The sequence below is a fragment of the Salarias fasciatus genome, chromosome 9 (assembly GCF_902148845.1).
Source record: "Salarias fasciatus chromosome 9, fSalaFa1.1, whole genome shotgun sequence".
Lineage (NCBI taxonomy): Eukaryota > Metazoa > Chordata > Actinopteri > Blenniiformes > Blenniidae > Salarias > Salarias fasciatus.
Genome location: NC_043753.1, coordinates 20,608,351 through 20,626,500, shown reverse-complemented (window position 1 = coordinate 20,626,500; position 18,150 = coordinate 20,608,351). Strand labels below are relative to the sequence as shown.

The 18,150-nt window shown below is 41.3% G+C and overlaps 2 protein-coding genes across 2 annotated transcripts; one reads left to right on the top strand and one right to left on the bottom strand.

Moving 5' to 3' along the window:
* Nucleotides 1-17: 17 nt before the first annotated feature.
* LOC115394769 (sialoadhesin-like) lies at nucleotides 18-18,038 on the top strand (the record flags this gene model as incomplete). The annotated part of the gene is made up of 5 exons (XM_030100118.1): nucleotides 18-258; nucleotides 645-959; nucleotides 16,794-17,048; nucleotides 17,357-17,526; nucleotides 18,033-18,038. Coding segments are annotated over 5 exons (987 nt in total), but the record flags the coding sequence as incomplete, so codon positions are not given.
* LOC115394141 (sialoadhesin-like) lies at nucleotides 5,663-9,401 on the bottom strand. Its single transcript, XM_030099365.1, has 8 exons — nucleotides 9,364-9,401; nucleotides 8,942-9,022; nucleotides 8,449-8,835; nucleotides 7,694-8,008; nucleotides 7,361-7,615; nucleotides 6,688-6,772; nucleotides 6,560-6,596; nucleotides 5,663-6,367 (listed from the first exon to the last, which is right to left on the bottom strand). Exons 2-8 carry the CDS (start codon nucleotides 8,973-8,975, stop codon nucleotides 6,287-6,289), a joined length of 1,194 nt encoding a protein of 397 aa, XP_029955225.1. The 5' UTR covers nucleotides 8,976-9,022; nucleotides 9,364-9,401; the 3' UTR covers nucleotides 5,663-6,286.
* Nucleotides 18,039-18,150: the final 112 nt, after the last annotated feature.

Sequence of the window (18,150 nt, the reverse complement as noted above, 5' to 3'; positions counted from 1 at the left end):
ACAACAACAAAAAAATAGTTGCAGTGTGGATTAAAGATGATGCACCTTTTCAGAATCATCCAGAACGAATAGTTTTTAACAGCAGTAATGAAGTTAACTACCCTGATATCAGCATCATTGGAGACCTGAGAGAAAGAGACTGCACCACCAAGTTTGAGAGATTCAAACTTGAAAAATCCACAAAGTTCTTCTTTAGAATTGAGAATGAATCATTCAAGGCAACAGCTACTTTAGATCCTGTTGAGATTAAACTGACAGGTAAGACTGCTTCATTTATGTGCTTTAAAAAGATAAAATGTCACATTTAAGATTTGAATCTGACTCCATGACATTTTTGATTGGATAATTTTATCATTGATGAAATGGTTGATTATTGCTTTTGTGTCCTACAGCAACAGGAAACTCATGTCTGCACTGCTGTATCTAACATAAAACTGTCAGTATTCAGTCGAAAACAACCTGCATATTGACTGAAAACTCAGTTCACTGCTTTCTCTGGATTTATTCAATGTTTAAAGTTGTTTTTCTGATTTATGTATTCATCTGAAGTGACAAAGGATTAGTTTAGTTACTAGAAGAACTTGTAGAAACTGTCATATGTTGTAGTTTTACAGGTATAATGTGTGTTTCATGTGAAACTGCAGATTCTCCTCCGAGGCCCAGATTAGAAGTCTCAGCTGATCTGAAGGACCTGAAGGAGAAGGAGTCTGTCACTGTAACCTGCTCAGCTCTCACTCCCTGTTCACACTCCCCTCCTCAACTCACCTGGAGCCTCCAACAAGACGCTCACAGCCAAACTGAGGAAAACACAGATGGAACCTTCAGCACTCAGTTCCAGAAGACCCTCACTCTGTCAGACACACATGATGGATTCAACCTCAGCTGCTCTGCTGTGTATCCTGTTGCTGGAGGAGAACCTGTGAAAACACCTGAGACAGAGTTAACTCTCAGTGTTTCATGTGAGTGATCCTGTCAGCTCATCACACTTCAGATGTTTTTGATGAATCAAGTTCATCTGAGTCTTATTTTCCCCTCAGATTCTCCTAAAGACATGACAGTCTCCATCAGTCCATCAGGGAGCTGGGTGACCCTGACCTGCTCCAGCAGAGCCAAACTTGCCCTCAGCAGCTTCTTTTACACCTTGAAAGTGGCCGACATAACAGATCCAGCAATTTTTTACTGTGTGACTGAAAGTGCTGTCGGTTACCGGACGTCATCGTGGAACATTGCAGGTAAATGCGACGACATCACTGTGATCTGTTCGTTCATCTGGTCTTATTCTGCCCACAACTTTAAATACACTATTTAAACAATGTTTTGATGCGAAAACACCAAACCTCCATTGCCTTTTCAGTGTCTAGTTACACTATGATGTTGTCTGAAGAGAGTAAAAATGTAAGTTTTTGAAAATGGTTGCAAAGGTGAAACTTTTCAGGAATACTCCATCTCTGTCTCTGTGTAGACAGAAGAATCACTGCTACTGCAGATGCACATCATGGTTGCAGCAAACAGTTCTTCAGATGGACAATAGCAACATGTTCCTCCAGTTGAACCCAGAAGACAAACCTTCTGTTAATTTGAAGATGGAACTGTTGCTGGTTCAGATCGGTCTTTATCAGAACTATGACTAAAAGGAAAATCTCCTCCTTGCCCCCCTCAGTCTTTTCCTGTTGCGAGATCAGAAACTATTTCAACACTAAAAGACTCTCAGTCATGTCATACTGAACATCTTAGTGTGATTTTCTCTTTGCTCCAAACAGGACGTGTTCCTTTGATGATTGCCGTTTCAGTGAGCATCAGCTTTGTGTTCATCTTCCTGTTTTTCTCTGTCTGGTCAGTACCTTGAACTAAAACATGTGACAGCAGCAGCTGTGTATTAATGCTGGTTTGACCTCAGTCTGGACTTCTTCCCACTTCATGGATATTTTCACTTTCCTGATGTCTTTCAGGTGGTTTAAGAAGCGTCGGCGCCCACAACAGACTCAGGTCGGTACATTTCACAACACGTGGTTTGACTGTACTCTTAGATTATATGAACCAGACATACACCAGTCAGCCAAAACATTATGACCAGGTGGCTAATATCCCTGTTTTGCTGCTAAAGCTGTTCTGACCTGTCAAGACATGAACTCCAATAGATCATAAGATTTTGTGATGTGGCGTCTGGCTCTACATTATGTATTTCTATTTTTCACTCTTCTTGACGAGAAGCATCCAATTCTAATTCATTGTGCTTCATTCAACCTTATTAGCTGGCTGACAGTGAACAGAAGCTGTTCTTCAGCTCTGACCTGGACGATCTCGTTCACCTCAGTTTCCATTCAATCACTTCTTCAACAGACTCAAGCAGCAGAGCAGTTTTCCAGCCACATGGCGGCAGATGAACCAGAGAAGGACGTCAGCGGCGACGAGGGCCTTCAATACGAGCACGTCAGCTTCTCAAAGCGCAGAGATGGAGCTTTGACCGTGTCAGTGCAGGACAGCAGACAGCAGGAGGAGACCGTGTACGCACAGGTCAAAGTTCACGGGCAAGAAAGTCAGTCAAGTCAAGTTGCTAACGGCCCCGAGGATCTGTACGCTAAAGTCAAGAGAAACTAGGTGTTTCTTCACCCTCCACACCCTGCAGATTAAAACATGACAGGAGAACTTCTCACCACATGAGGCTGAGAGCAGGAGTCTGTTTACTGTATAAAGACAGAAGCAACGGTCACAAAATACAGAAGTATTTTTTGAACACATTTCATTTGAAGTTTCTTCGATTTTGTCCTTTTTTCACTCACCTCATCAGCAGGATCCAGGTCTGACCACCAAACAGGAAGAAGGAGGTCCTCCATCCTTTTATGGGGAGTTGAGTGGAGCGTCCCAAGTGTGGCAAACATTAGTGGAGCAATGCTGGTAAAAAGTATTTATTTTTAACATATTTAAAAATAAAACAGTCAGCTCTTATGAAAATTTATATTATTTTCAAATGACAGTAAATTCAACAAAATCGTTGTAAATATTTCAGCCTCATTTAAGTCTCATAAGTATAAAGCGTCATGACAATTTACTATTTGTATGCAATTATGGTGAAAATGTCAGTTTTTTTCTGACTAAAAGTGAACTATATGTGCCCATTGAGCATTTATTTATGAAAACTTGCTGGAAACATTAACAAGTCACTGTTTCTGCAAATGATCTGTTTATTCATTGCACCATAATAAACATCTTGATAAACACCTTAATAATCTCAGTCATATTTCATTATTGGCCCAGAATCTCACATAGTGTGTGTAAATGATCAGTGTTCAGTCGTCCAGTAGAACTGAACCACTGTCCTCTTGTTCATGTGAAATCAGTTTTAATGCATCTCGTCTTCAGACAGCAAATGAAGTTAGTGGATTGATTTAAGTTTGACATCCAGATTATCTTCCTCCCACTAACTGATATAAATTCAGCTGATACCCAATACACAGAGCATCTTAATCTCATTACTTTTGTTTTCAGAGATTTAATATTCTTATGTAACTGGATTCCAGCATCATGTTTCAGCATGATTAATTCAGGATTTGTTGAATCAAATATGTCAATAAACCTCACATTAAAGACTGTGTGTGTGTGTGTGTGTGTGTGTGTGTGTGTGTGTGTGTGTGTGTGTGTGTGTGTGTGTGTGTGTGTGTGTGTGTGTGTGTGTGTGTGTGTGTGTGTGTGTGTGGCAGACACTGATGCTTCTTTCATACTGGGCTCCGTCCTGTCAGATGGTGAAATTGTTTACGGGTCTTCATGAAATGTATTGTGAAACGATGTAACATCAACAGGAAAATGTCTGAAATTATTGAAAAATTATTTTTCAAAAAATGAAACGTGTAATTTTTAATGGCGGACTGTGGCGGACTGGCTGGTTCAGGCTTATAGGTGAACAGTCTAGGATCAATCTGCAGTATGTGGCAAGAGTCATCACTATTCCGAAATCATAGGAGATGGTACGCAGTCGTAGGAAAATGAATAATACCAAATCGGATCATTGCAGATGATTCTATAGCATTGCATGCGACCATTCACCCGACCTTTCAGACTGTTTCACACAGGCAGACACGATGGAGCTTTGGGTAGGCAGAGAGTATCAACACAAAGTTACATTAAAACAGCAAATAATGATGAAACAAATATACATTTTAGTCACAAGTACTTTTTTCATGAAAAAAAAATCTCTTATAATTTCTTGGCATATCAAATTGTTTTCTGAGCCATTGTTATATTTCTGTGTTTCAATCATGACAGTTTCGGTCTGCCATAGTTTTACAGCATCCTGGAAAACATCAACTTGCACAGAGAGGTAAGATTAAAAAGCTTGGAGAACTTGATTTTCTGGCTTCAGTGAACTGTATAAAGTAACTACAGCCTGGCTAAATTTGGCCAGTATTTCATTTTGTGAGGCTGAGAGCTGACCTCATTGGACTGTAGCTCACAAATGATCAAAGAAAATAAATCACCTCATGAACTTCTTGCTTTTGAGGTTGAAAACGACCCTGAACACAAGGTTCCACTGGGGACAAAACTCCTGAAGTTGGTGTTGAACAATCAGGCCACCACAGCATCGGTGGAGAGGTCTGCAGCCATAAGAGGACAGAGCAGGGAAGACTTTCACCTCTGGCTGTGATGTCCATTGAGAGGAGTGGCTCATCAAACTGAAGTCAAAACAGAGGAGTTTCACAATGCTGTGATCAACAACGTTGTCAAGAAGGACAAACACTTGGATTTAATCTTCAATTAAAGTAACTCTGATCTCTCTCCTGTTGACGGTGTTCATTGTGTAAACCATTAGGTAACAATGCTCAAACGTTGCATTGTTGTTTTATGGATATGAAATCCGTAATATCAGATGTCAAACGGATAACTGTGTGAATGGCATGAAGTGAGGCCACATAGGCACAGTGGAGCATTGAGCATGACCTGCTTCTTTTTGGTTGTTCAGTTCACGTATTTTTTCTTGAAGTGTGGATTTCGATGAGGACCAGACGGAGAGAGAGACGTTTCAGCACCACAGACAGCTCCGCGTCCGAGTTTCATGGTGGTGAAGGGACCAGCCGGAACACTGGTACACACCCCACACGAGTCGAGTTTTAATGACTGATCTCACCTTGTCAAGTCCAGGACTCTGACGCCCTCTAGTGGTCTGAGGTTTTCTTCTGAGAAAAACAAAAGCACCGTGGATTCAAGTTCATGCAGTGGATTCTGAAGAGGCACATCTCCACATTTCCGGTCTGTGTAGAAAGTTTCACAGATCATTCTCAGTCCCAGGCTGTCAGCAGCTGGTTCTGTGAGCAGCCGGTTCCCCCTGCAGGAGTCCCCGGTGGAACCAGCCTGTTGATCCCCGGTGACGGAGCGGACCCGCGGCGGTGAGCTCCGGAGGCAGCGGTCCGTACCTTTGTGTGTCCGACATCCAGCGCCCGACCCCCGGACACCTCCCCGGCTCTCTCCCCCGCAGCAGCGAGCTGAAGGCGGCCAGACGGAGGGCTCCGACCGCAGGTTGAATCACTCTGTGAGACGCAGACATGTTCAACCTGCAGCCCAAGTCCGAAAACCAGGAAGTTACAAAAAAAAAAAAAAAAAAAAGGAAAATCACAATTGTATTACTGTTCTTATGTTTTTATTTTATTTTGCTCTTTCTCACAAAAATTCAATTTACTTCATGTTGATGACTCTTCTACTCAGACTAAACGGAGTTCTGCAGGGTTCTGTGTTTGGGTCCATACTTCTCACATCATACATTCTTCCTGTGGAGCAGGAGTTCACAACCTTTTTCTTGACAGACCCAAATTAAAGCAGTTTTTCCATTTAACCTCTTTCACTTTCATCACTTCACAGATTCTCATGACTTTATTTCAAAGAAAAAACTTTATTTCTGCAAAGCATTAACACAATGATTTTGTGGGAAAAAAAAGAAAATTTATTAAGTTTTCTATTGTCATGACTTAAATGACCACTACAATAGATACAGCAAATGAAACCAGGAGAAAATGGAAAACAATGCAAGAATACATTGAGATATAACTTGTTTAAATGTATACAGAAAATATGAAGCTTCAATACATGCTGGTTTATCTTCAGAATGGAAACAGACATCAGCTCTGTTTAAGACTCTACATGAATATAAATGTGTTAATCCTCTACAGAGCTGCACCACTTCTTATATACAGGCCTGCTTCATGCTGAGACCCAGCAAAACAACTGATTTCATGACAAAAATGACAACCAGGCAGATAAAAACGATCAGAATTAATAGAGCAGGTCACTGATGATGGCTTTAACGTCTTGGGTTTCTCCTTGTGGCCCATGATGCTGGACTTTCATTCACTGTATTGACGTCATCTGCTTCTGGTGAGTCCTGTGTGGAAATGAAACGACACACAGCAATAAAGTCTTATCACCCATCTCAAGATCAGAGACTCTCACAAGTCAATTATTACATTTGTTGTCACGAAATCACATTAGTAGTGGAGTAAGTTAAAGAGTTAATGAAGGAAAGATTTTCTTCTTCTGAATTTAACTATTATGTTTATTAAAACAACGTGTTTACCTTCACTTGTTTGCGGCAATGTCTCCATCTGAACCAGCTGAAAGAGAGAAAAAATAAACCGATGAATATTTTGAACTGTAACTTTAAATAATGATCAAATGGTCTGCAGATGGAAAAGTTTGTCTCACCACTCAAAGATGATGATCGTACAGTAGAGAGATACAACCTGAAGGATCATCAGTGTTTTGAAGACGAGTTCAATCTTCAGTTCATCTGCAGAGAAACACGTGAGAGTTTTCTCTAACTTTGACAATAGTTTCCAGTCTTTGCATGATCCAAAATCTGGTGACAAACTGCTTCAACATCTCAGATAATCCAGCCAGAGACTCAGTTTAATCTGTTAGTGAAGGTCACTTCATGGAGCCGAAAACACAGATGATTTTAACTGTTGAGCCTTAAAAATAACCTTGATTCTCATAAAATATTCACATAAAACTGTCACTTTACAGTTTTATGAAAAGAGGATCAGCAGTCGTTGAGAACCTGAATCATTCATTCATTCATTCATTCATTCATGAAAAGAACCTGAATCATTTGTTCTCAATACTGAAGAAGTATTTTGTGCTTTTCAAAGGTAAGACGACACCAGAAAACACAGAGATGCAGTTTGTTTTTCCTCAGGTTTCCAGTGATGGTGATATCATGGCTGTCAAATGGGTTTGTAAAAGAGTTTCTGAAAAGATTTTCCATAAAATATCCACATTAAATAGGGATGAGAGGAAAGAGAAAGATCATCAACACACATATGAATATAAATATAAAAAAACACTTGCACAGAAATGGTAAAAAGATTAAATTTACCTGCTTTGTTCACATGAATCCACAATGACGTCTGATTACCGAGAGAATTTTCAGCCACACACTGAAAACTTGCTGGATCTGTTGTGTTGGCCACATTAAAAGTGTAAAAGTCTCCTTCAGACACTTTGATGGGTCCATGGTCACTGTTCTTGAACCAGGTGAAGCTGCTGACGGCAGGTTTGGCTCTGCTGGAGCAGGTCAGGGTCACCCAGCTCCCTGATGGACTGATGGAGACTGTGGTGTCTTTAGGAGCATCTGAGGGGAAAATAAGACTCAGATTAACTTGATTCATCAGAAACATCTGAAGTGTGATGAGCTGACAGGATCACTCACATGAAACCCTGAGAGTTAACTCTGTCTCAGGTGTTTTCACAGGTTCTCCTCCAGCAACAGGATACACAGCAGAGCAGCTGAGGCTGAATCCATCATGTGTGTCTGACAGAGTGAGGGTCTTCTGGATCTCAGTGCTGAAGGCTCCTTCTGTGTTTTCCTCAGTTTGGCTGTGAGCGTCTTGTTGGAGGCTCCAGGTGAGTTGAGGAGGGGAGTGTGAACAGGGAGTGAGAGCTGAGCAGGTTACAGTGACAGACTCCTTCTCCTTCAGGTCCTTCAGATCACCTGAGACTTCTAATCTGGGCCTCGGAGGAGAACCTGCAGTTCAACATTAAACACACATTTTACAATTAAAACATGACAGTTTGTTTAATTCCTTCTAAAAACTAAACTAATCCTACACTTCAGATGAATGCATCAATGAGACAAACAACTTAAAACACTGAATAAATACAGACAAGCTGTGAACTGAGTTTTCAGTCAATATGCAGATTGTTTTCAACTGAATACTGACAGTTTTATGTCAGATACAGCAGTGCAGACAATAGTTTCCTGTTGTTGGAGGACATAAAAGCAAATCATCATCTGTTTTATCATTGTCATCACCATCATAAGATTATTTGATCAAAAATATGATGGTGTCAGATTATTATTATTATTATTATTATTATTATTATTATTATTATTATTATTATGATTATTATTAAAATCTTAAGTGACATTTACCTTCTAAAAGAACATTAATGAAGCAGTCTTACCTTTAAGTTTAATCTCAACAGGATGTAAATCAGCTGTTGCCTTGAACGATTCATTCTCAATTCTAAAGAAGAACTTTGTGGTTTTTTCAAGTTTGACAATATTAAACTTGGTGGTACAGTCTCTTTCTCTCAGGTCTCCAATGATGCTGATATCAGGGTATTTAACTGCATCACTGCTTTTAAAAACTATTCTTTCTGGATGATCCCGAAAAGGTGCATCATCTTTAATCCACACTGCAACTACTCTTCTTCTGTTGTCAAAGCCTTCCTCTGAAGCAGGTGTGAAGCTACAGGGGATAATCAAACAGGATCCATTCACTGCTTCCAGACTCCTCGGTGCAGTGATGAAGAGATCAGCTTTGTCACCGCCACAATGAACCAAAACAGCTGGAAAAATAAACAATTTGTGAGCTCAATTTACAATCTGAATCACTGATTTAAAACCTTCAAATTATTCAACAAACATATTAAATCATTTCAACAGAGAGCTCACCTGGGAGGAAGAAAACAGTCAGAAGAAGAAACATGTTGACTGGAGCCTGCACATTCACACAGTGGACATGTTAAAGGAACCCTATAATGAAAAGTGGACTTTCATGTGTGATTGCCTCAGAAAAACTTATGATGATATTTCTCTTCATTTACACGTTTGAGTAATCTATGTTCGATGAACAATCATATTTACGAAAAAAAATCATGTAAATTCAGACCAGGAACAGTTTTGCTCATGTTCTTCATTTGTATTCAAAATAACATTGAATCTATTTCTCCGTTGAGACACTAAAACATTCCGACATTAGCTTTAAGAACAAAATCTTGATGATACAGCCATAATTCTTAATAGTTCAAAATACCTCATACCGCATTTCAACAAACATCTAAAGTGAAAATGTCGACTGTTTTAAAGTTTCTCACCAAATGTGTGTTTTCCAGCTGATCAGCTGCAGTTAAAGTCATGGAATCAGTTGAAATGTGAACAGAAGCAGAACTGCTGCTTCAAGAAGTCTTCTGAATTCTTCATCTGGGGTCAAAAGAGGAAGTTAACTCTCTGTGGCATCTGCAGGTCATTGAGGTGTGAGAGGCTCATTTCTGCAGCTCAGCACTTCACATCTCTTTGACTTTTGCACAACTCAAGTTCTTGCCAAGTTTTTACCTCCGCCAAGGAGGTTATGTAGTCGGTTTGTTGGATTGTTAGCAACATTACGGAAAAAGTTATGGACGGATTGCAATGAAACTTTGTGGAAAGGTGTGTCTTGGGCTAACTTAGAATCCATTAAATTTTGGTGAAGATCCGGATCACTGTCTGGATCCAGGAATTTTTTAAAGGATTCTTTATCATTGAAACATAGGGCAGTCTTTGACATGGTTGGGCAGGCCCGCCGACGGGGGGGGGGGGGGGGGGGGGGGGGGGCAAACGGGTCTGTTGTCCCGGGCCCACAGCATGCAGGCACCATGCCGCACCACTCAGTGCCGCGCACAGCACCACCGCGCTCCTCGGGTTGCCAACTGTCCCGCATTAGCCGGGACGTCCCGTATTTAAGCCAAAAGAGGCGTGTCCCGTACGGGGCATTGTTTGTCCCGGCCGCACGAGTCAAGGCAAGACACATATTTTTTCTTCTCTCTCTCTCTGTGTTCTGAAGGCTGTATGGCATGGCATGTAATTTGCGGGCCCAGCCACTCGGGGCGCTACAACCAGAGCAGTAGCGCACAAAGCAGAGTGAAGAAGAAACTCACCTTGGAGCTGCTCTGTTTGGGTCAGAAGAAGAAGAATACTGAGGGTGTTAGGCTATGTAGAGTTTGATCCGGTGTTTGTCTGTTCGTTCAAGTTCAAGTTTCTGTTTTTATCTCTTGATCTGCGTCTATAGACTGCACCTTAATGGTTTTTTGTTCAGAAGGTTTTACACTTTTGATTTTGCACTTTTTCAGTTGAAAATAAGAAAAAGAACATGTTAAAATCCAGAAGAGACAGCAACTGTTTAATTTTATTTTGCACATTTAGCAATAAATTTACAATAGAAGACTTTATTATTCTCACAGTGGAGAAATTTACAGGTGTATAGGCTCACAGAACACACAGCGGGGTGCAAAAGTAATGAATGGTGCAATAATTAACAAGTAACAGTGCAAATCATTGTAGGACTGACTGATAATAGAAGCTCAAGACAATAAGAGATAACTGTATGGACAACATGAATCTTAAAAATATAACAGAAAATATATAATATATACAATATATCCAATACAATATGCAATATACGATGCAATATATAACTATATGGGTTGCATGTCCAATATGTTTTAGCGGAGTGAATGGGTACAGCAGAGTGAATGGATGATAAAGTGTTGCTGAATTTCTCAAGGGGGGGTGCAGGATACTATAATGTCCAGGATTATTGCACATATTCTGCACAGTAGAATTGTACAGTCTGACAGCGATGGGGATGAGAGACCTGTGGTAGCTCCTTCCTGCACTGAGGGCGTCTCAGTCACCACTGAAGGAGCTGCTGAGCTCCTCTACCGTCCGGTGCAGTGGCTGAGAGCTGCTGTCCATGATGATGGATGATACTTGAATGATAACTGTCTCACTGTAGGCCTCAAATACAAACTGATCATGAGTTATTATCTTGTTACTCTAAAGTGTTTTAATAGTCTGTAATAGGTATAACTGTGGCAAAATGCTGTTATATATGCATTTTTCACCCCCCAAAAACTCAATTTTTTTCAGCTGCCTGCGAGAAGCATTCCTTATTTCAATCTCTGGGAGTTGGCAACCCTACGCGCTGCACGCCACATTGCTCCGCGCACCGCACGCCGCACTGCTCAGCGCGCCGCACACCGCAGCGCTCCGCTCCGATTGCACCCCCAATCACAATGTTGTTTCATTATAAATGGTGTTCTTATTGTTGTTGGTGACTGATTTCAGCTGTGGTGGAGGTCTGCGCTCTCCGAGTGCCAAATTCTAGTTTAGACTTGTACACTCTTTTGGTGTCTTTAAGTGGAGCCATCAGGCTGGAGCTCCGTCTACTTTCACTTTTACCGTCATGTTTTGTTTGCTATGGCGCTCTGGCGCAGGCGCACACTTCCGCGACCTGCGCGCAATGCGCAACGCGGTCTCAAATTCTGGCTGCTGCGCGGACGTCCGCGTACCGGTCCGCACGGACCCTAGCGGACAGGAATTCATGACGATTTTTACGTCACGCGGACCAACGCGCAACGCGCACCCACGCGGACATGTGAAGCATGGACGGGCCTTTAGACAAGCTCATTAATACCTTTTTCGTGTCTCTGCGTCCAGTGGCTGGTTCCCAGCTGTTAGCATCGTAGTCAGCTTAGCTCAATTGCTGGAAGTCAATAGGGAACAGAGCCAGACTGACGAAAGTGGACAAAATACCCCTTCCAGTGGTCCAGGGGACGGCGTATTAGCACGTGAAGTAAATCCGAACGGCTATAAAACATTTTAAAAGACGTGTTATCTTTTCAATCCATTAAATACACACAGACCTGCACGTGTGCAGTGCTCGGCGGAAGGATATACCGGAGCACAGCAGTAGAAGCCATAGCCGCTGTGCTCCAGTATATCCAAAAATCTTCGGAGTATTCCTTTAAGTGGATTCATCATAAATCAAGTGGAATTAGATATTTTGACTGATAGGTAAAAAAAAAAGTAACATTTTGAGTATTTGTACAATGAGTATTGGAATACAACCTGAAATGTAATGTCCCATAATGCATTGGGTGGTGCTGAGTTATTGTAAAGTCCAGTCTGACTTTAATGCATGATGAAGATGTTGGAGGACTGCCATGACAGTTCAGTCATCACAATTCAGCACCTCAGGGTGAGAAACAGTCATTTTAGAAAACCATGAGACTCAGTGTCTGTGAAATGAACTCCCAACTTCCTCTTGTTTTAACACCCTGTTTTTTCTCAGATGTTTATCACATAGATCCTCTTTATTCACTATTCTCCATTTGCCAAATATGGTTTTAAATTCTGAGAACTGTGTTGCTGCAAATATAGTTTAAAGTTAGAAGATCAGCTGTCATGTCTTGTCTGCATGTTAGAAGTTTAAAGTTCCGGTCACCCCAAACAAAAAACTCAAAGTATCATTATGAAAAACAGCAATATTCTTTAGCCCCTCTAAGAGGTTTGTTCCCAAAAAAATTCTGCAGAGTAACCCATTTATTTTCAGATGTTATAGCAGTAACTGAGCGTTCTTTCCCAGCTGCCCAGTAAGCGAGCACACCTGCTAACATTAGCACCATGGAACTCAGCACACATGAGAGCAGAAGCGGAAGATCCTGTGTGATCTGTCTTTTGTTGTCTTCAAGTGTGTATTCTCTAAATCGAGGCAGGTTTACAGATTCCTGTAGTGTGATGCAGGATTAAGAGGCTGACTGATGATTGCTGAAGAGTCTTTAGGATTGCAGCTTGCTGAACAAAAGAGCAACATGGACCTTTAAGCTCATCAAAAGACAACAAATAAGAAATATGTTGAAGTAAAGGCAAATTGTTGACATAATTGAAGTTAATGTTTCATGCTAAATGAGCCAGCATCTTTTGAAAAAGGCTTTTCAGCAGAGTAACACAGTCAGGGTGAGAGAGCTGCACCAGTCTGGCTAAAATACAGCATCAAGACAGCCTGGAGAAGAAATTAATATCAGGAAATCCAAAACACGGCAAGAATTATCATCGTGATCAGAAGAGAATCCAGTCCTGCAGTGACTGCTTGTTAAGACTCCACTGAAGAGTTAACTGAAGAGTTCTGTTTCTTCACCTGTTTCAACATCAACATCCTCAGCTTCCTCCCCCAAGCTCCCACCACACCAGCAGCTGGTGACCTCCATCCTGCACAGAGTAAACCCTGGCAAAGCCACTGGACCTGACAGGCTCGGACGCAGGGAGATCAAGGAGTGCTCGATCCAGCAAGGTGGGGCGTCAACCAGGCTGTTCCAGCACCTCCTGGACACGAGCACCGTCCCCAACCAGTGGAAGGACTCAACCACTGCATGCAGGATCATGCTTGTTGACACAGTCACCAAACAACTGGACTCGACACACACACACACACACACACACACACACACACACACACACGCATTTTAATGACGACAGTGAAGACGTCTCTCTTCCAGAGTGTTTGAGCAGCAGTTCAGGATCTTCCCTCTGTTCTGCACAGGCTGCAGGCTGGAGACTGCAGCTTTCCCCGGAATCAACAGCCTTCTGCAGTGGTGCTCGGCTTCACACTGTTCTGCTCCAGAGACTTTGTTCTCCACCGTGTGTTCCCATCTCATCCAGGCTCCTTGTTGCTGAATCCCCACCGTCCTGGTTCATGCAGCTCTTCTTGAAGCAGTGCTCACCTCTCCGTCACCTCCGTCTGACCATAGCGAGGTGCTGTTCAGAGCCCTGCTCTCTCCCAAAGTCACTGTCTCCACCAGAACTGTGTTGCTTCTGAACAATCTATCGTTTTCCTGACCCAGGATCTGTTGTGTCAACATAAACCGACCCACTATATTAATTAATCAGACGCGGCAGACTCAGCAACAGCAAACTGGTGTCTTTAAAACAGGTGTCTTGAAATGTCCTCATCAGAACCAGAAGAGGAGTTTGGGGATTTAAGCTCAAAGAAAAGCAGCACGTCGGCCATGAGGGACTATTCTGGACTATGTTAGCATCTGCCATTGCTGATGCTAATGCTGAGTGAGCAAACTAATTTAAACTGTGAAAAAGAGGCTTTGGTGATTTATTTAAGAAATACACCTTCTCCAAAATCATTCAGTCCGTCTTCTGCAGTGCAGGTGGAAAAATTGACCTCATCAGTGTTGGCCCATTTCCTGTCAACCTATGAACTCACAGAATACAACAGTCAATGGCGAGCGAACACTTTCTGAAACATGTACACAATCAAACCTTTACAAAGAATTGTTGTTTATCTTTGATCTTCAATTGATTTTCCATCTTTATTTGTTTGACTATTGTTTAAGTTTGTGAACATTTGCTTGTTCTTCAAGTATTAAAAAAATAATAATAGTGATCTTGCAATTTAGAAACCCAGAAGCACAACATTGAACAACGTGGCAACTTGTACATGATCTCTCTGTGAACGTGATGCTTTGAGCAGATGTCAGTAGTGAAAAAACAAAAAACTGTACTTAAGTGACAAATGAAGAAGAGAGAAAAAATAGAATCCATCTGATAAACATCTGAGAAAAACGAGAGTGTTGAAGCAAACAGAGGAAGTTGATTAGTTTGTTTCATAATGACTGAAATCTCACGGTTTTCTCAAGTGACTGTTTTTCATTCTGTGGAGACGAACTATGACTACTGAACTGTCATACAGCCCTCCAACATCTTCATCTGACATTAAAGTCAGAATGGACTTCACGATAACTCAGCTCCACCCAATGCATTATGGGACATTACATTTCAGGTTGCATTCTAATGTTTGTTGCTAAAGTTAAAGAGATGTGAAGCACTGAGCTGCATGGATGAGTCACTCACACCCCAGTGAGCTGCAGATGCTTCAGAGAGCTAATTTCCTCTTTTTTAAATATCAAACCAGGAAGAAGGGAGACTTTAAGAAGCAGCAGCTCTGCTTCTGTTCACATTTCAATTGATTTGACAACTTTAACTGCAGCTGATCAGCTGGAAAACACATTTGGTGAGAAACTTTTTCACAGTTTATTTTGACTTGAGATGTTTGTTGAAATGCATCATGTGTATTTTGAACCATTATATGAAGAATTAAGGCTGAATCATCAACATGTTGTTCTTAAAGCCAGTGTCAGACTGTTTATGGGATTCAAAAGAGAAATGGATTCAATGTTATTTTGAATTAAATACATGAGGAAAAAACTGTTTCATGTCTGAATTTACATGTTTGAGTCCCAGATTCTCAGACATGAACTGATTTCTGTTGTCAAATTCAGGAAAATTTAACATGATTGTTTTTGTAGCATTCAGGATGTCTTATTGTTTTCTTTACATGTGTCTTTAACATGTCCACTGTGTGAATGTGCAGGTTCCAGTCAACATGTTTCTTCTTCTGACTGTTTTCTTCCTCCCAGGTGAGCTCTCTGTTGATATTATCTAATATGATTGTTCAATAATCTGAAGGTTTTAAATCAGTGATTCAGATTGTAAACTGAACTCACAAGTTGTTTGTTTTTCCAGCTGTTTTGGTTCATTGTGCCGGTGAAGAAGCACGTCTCTTCATCACTGCACCGAGGAGTCTGGAAGCAGTGAATGGATCCTGTTTGATTATCCCCTGTGGCTTCACACCTGCTTCAGAGAAAGAGAAAGAGTTTGACAACAGAAGAAAAATTGTTGCAGTGTGGATTAAAGATGATTCACCTTTTGCGGGTCATCCAGAAAGAATAGTTTTTAACAGCAGTGATTCAGTTAACTACCGTTATATCAGCATCATTGGAGACCTGAGAAAAAGAAACTGCACCACCAAGTTTAATATTGTCAAACTTGAAAAAACCACAAAGTTCTTTTTCAGAATTGAGAATGAATCGTTCAAGGCAACAGCTGCTTTAAATCCTGTTGAGATTAATCTGACAGGTAAGACTGCTTCATTTATGTGCATTAAAAAGAAAAAAAGTCACAATTACGATTTGAATCTGACTCCATAACATTGACGTATCATTGATGAAATGGTTGATTATTGCTTTTGTGTCCTACAACAACAGGAAACTCATGTCTGCACTGCTGTATCTAACATAAAACTGTCAGTATTTCGTTGAAAACAATCTGGAAGTTATTGTAGTCATTGTCTGAAAACTCAGTTCAGAGCTTTCTCTGGATTTATTCAGTGTTTAAAGTTTGTTTTCTGATTGATATATATAAATGTGAAGTCTCAAAGGACTAGTTTAGTTACTAGAAGAACTTGTAGAAACTGTCTTATGTTGTAGTTTTACAGGTATAATGTGTGTTTCATGTGAAACTGCAGATTCTCCTCCGAGGCCCAGATTAGAAGTCTCAGCTGATCTGAAGGACCTGAAGGAGAAGGAGTCTGTCACTGTAACCTGCTCAGCTCCCACTCCCTGTTCACACTCCCCTCCTCAACTCACCTGGAGCCTCCAACAAGACGCTCACAGCCAAACTGAGGAAAACACAGATGGAACCTTCAGCACTCAGATCCAGAAGACCCTCACTCTGTCAGACACACATGATGGATTCAACCTCAGCTGCTCTGCTGTGTATCCTGTTGATGGAGGAAAATCTGTGAAAACACCTGAGACAGAGTTAACTCTCAGGGTTTCATGTGAGTGATCCTGTCAGCTCATCACACTTCAGATGTTTCTGATGAATCAAGTTAATCTGAGTCTTATTTTCCCCTCAGATTCTCCTAAAGACACGACAGTCTCCATCAGTCCATCAGGGAGCTGGGTGACCCTGACCTGCTCCAGCAGAGCCAAACCTGCCGTCAGCAGCTTCACCTGGTTCAAGAACAGTGACCATGGACCCATCAAAGTGTCTGAAGGAGACTTTTACACCTTTAATGTGGCCGACATAACAGATCCAGCAAGTTTTTACTGTGTAACTAAAAATTCTCTTGGTAATCAGACGTCATTGTGGATTCATGTGAACAAAGCAGGTAAATAGGTTCTAATTTTTCTGACAGACAGACAGAGATGTGTTTTGATGACTGTCTGTTTCCTCTTCCTTGGTCATATTTCATGTCAGTACAATATTCAGTTCCACTGCTATGCAGATGACACTCATACCTTCTTTTCCATAATTAGAAACATTCAAACCCTCAACTTTTTTAAAACTCATCTTAAAACTTTTGTTTTTATACAAGCATTTTACTTTTGACGCTGTTGGTTCACTGCTCATTCCTGATTGTTTCTTACTTATTCAATTGATATTACTATGTGTTTTATTTTTTTTTAACCCTTAAAGACACGACAGCCTTCATCAGTCCATCAGGGAGCTGGGTGACCCTGACCTGCTCCAGCAGAGCCAAACCTGCCGTCAGCAACTTCACCTGGTTCAAGAACAGTGACCATGGGCCCATCAAAGTGTCTGAAGGAGACTTTTACACCTTTAATGTGGCCAACACAACAGATCCAGCAAGTTTTTACTGTGTGGCTGAAAATCCTCTCGGTAATCAGACGTCATCTCGGATTCCTGTGAACAAAACAGATAAATGGGACAAAATCACTGTGATCTGATCCTTCATCTGATATTCTGCCCACAACTTTAAACACACTGTTTAAACAATGTTTTGATGTGAAAACACCAAACCTCCATTGCCTCTTCAGTTTCTAGTTACACTACAATGGTGTCTGAAGAGAGTAAAAATCGAACTTTTTGAAAATGGTTGCAAAGGTGAAACTTTTCAGAAATACTCCATCTTTGTCTGTGCAGACAGAAGAACCACTGCTACTGCACATGTCAATCATGGCTGTAGTAAATAGTTCTTTAGATGAGCAATAACAATGTCTTCCTCCAGACTGCCATGACTCCCAGTTCAGATTCTCCTGGACTGGGTAGTTTTAGAGTTGAAAGTCACCTGTGGTTCCTCCTGGACTGGGGGTGTGGTCTTCTCTGAGTTGATTCTCTGTGGCCCCCTCAGGTTTAGAGGAGAACCAGGGGCCTGTGTTTCTTGGTTCTGGGCCTGTTTGCCTCATTTACCAGCAATGATGTTGCTAAAAGCTGCTCCACATCAAGTTCCAGTTGAACCCAGAAGACAA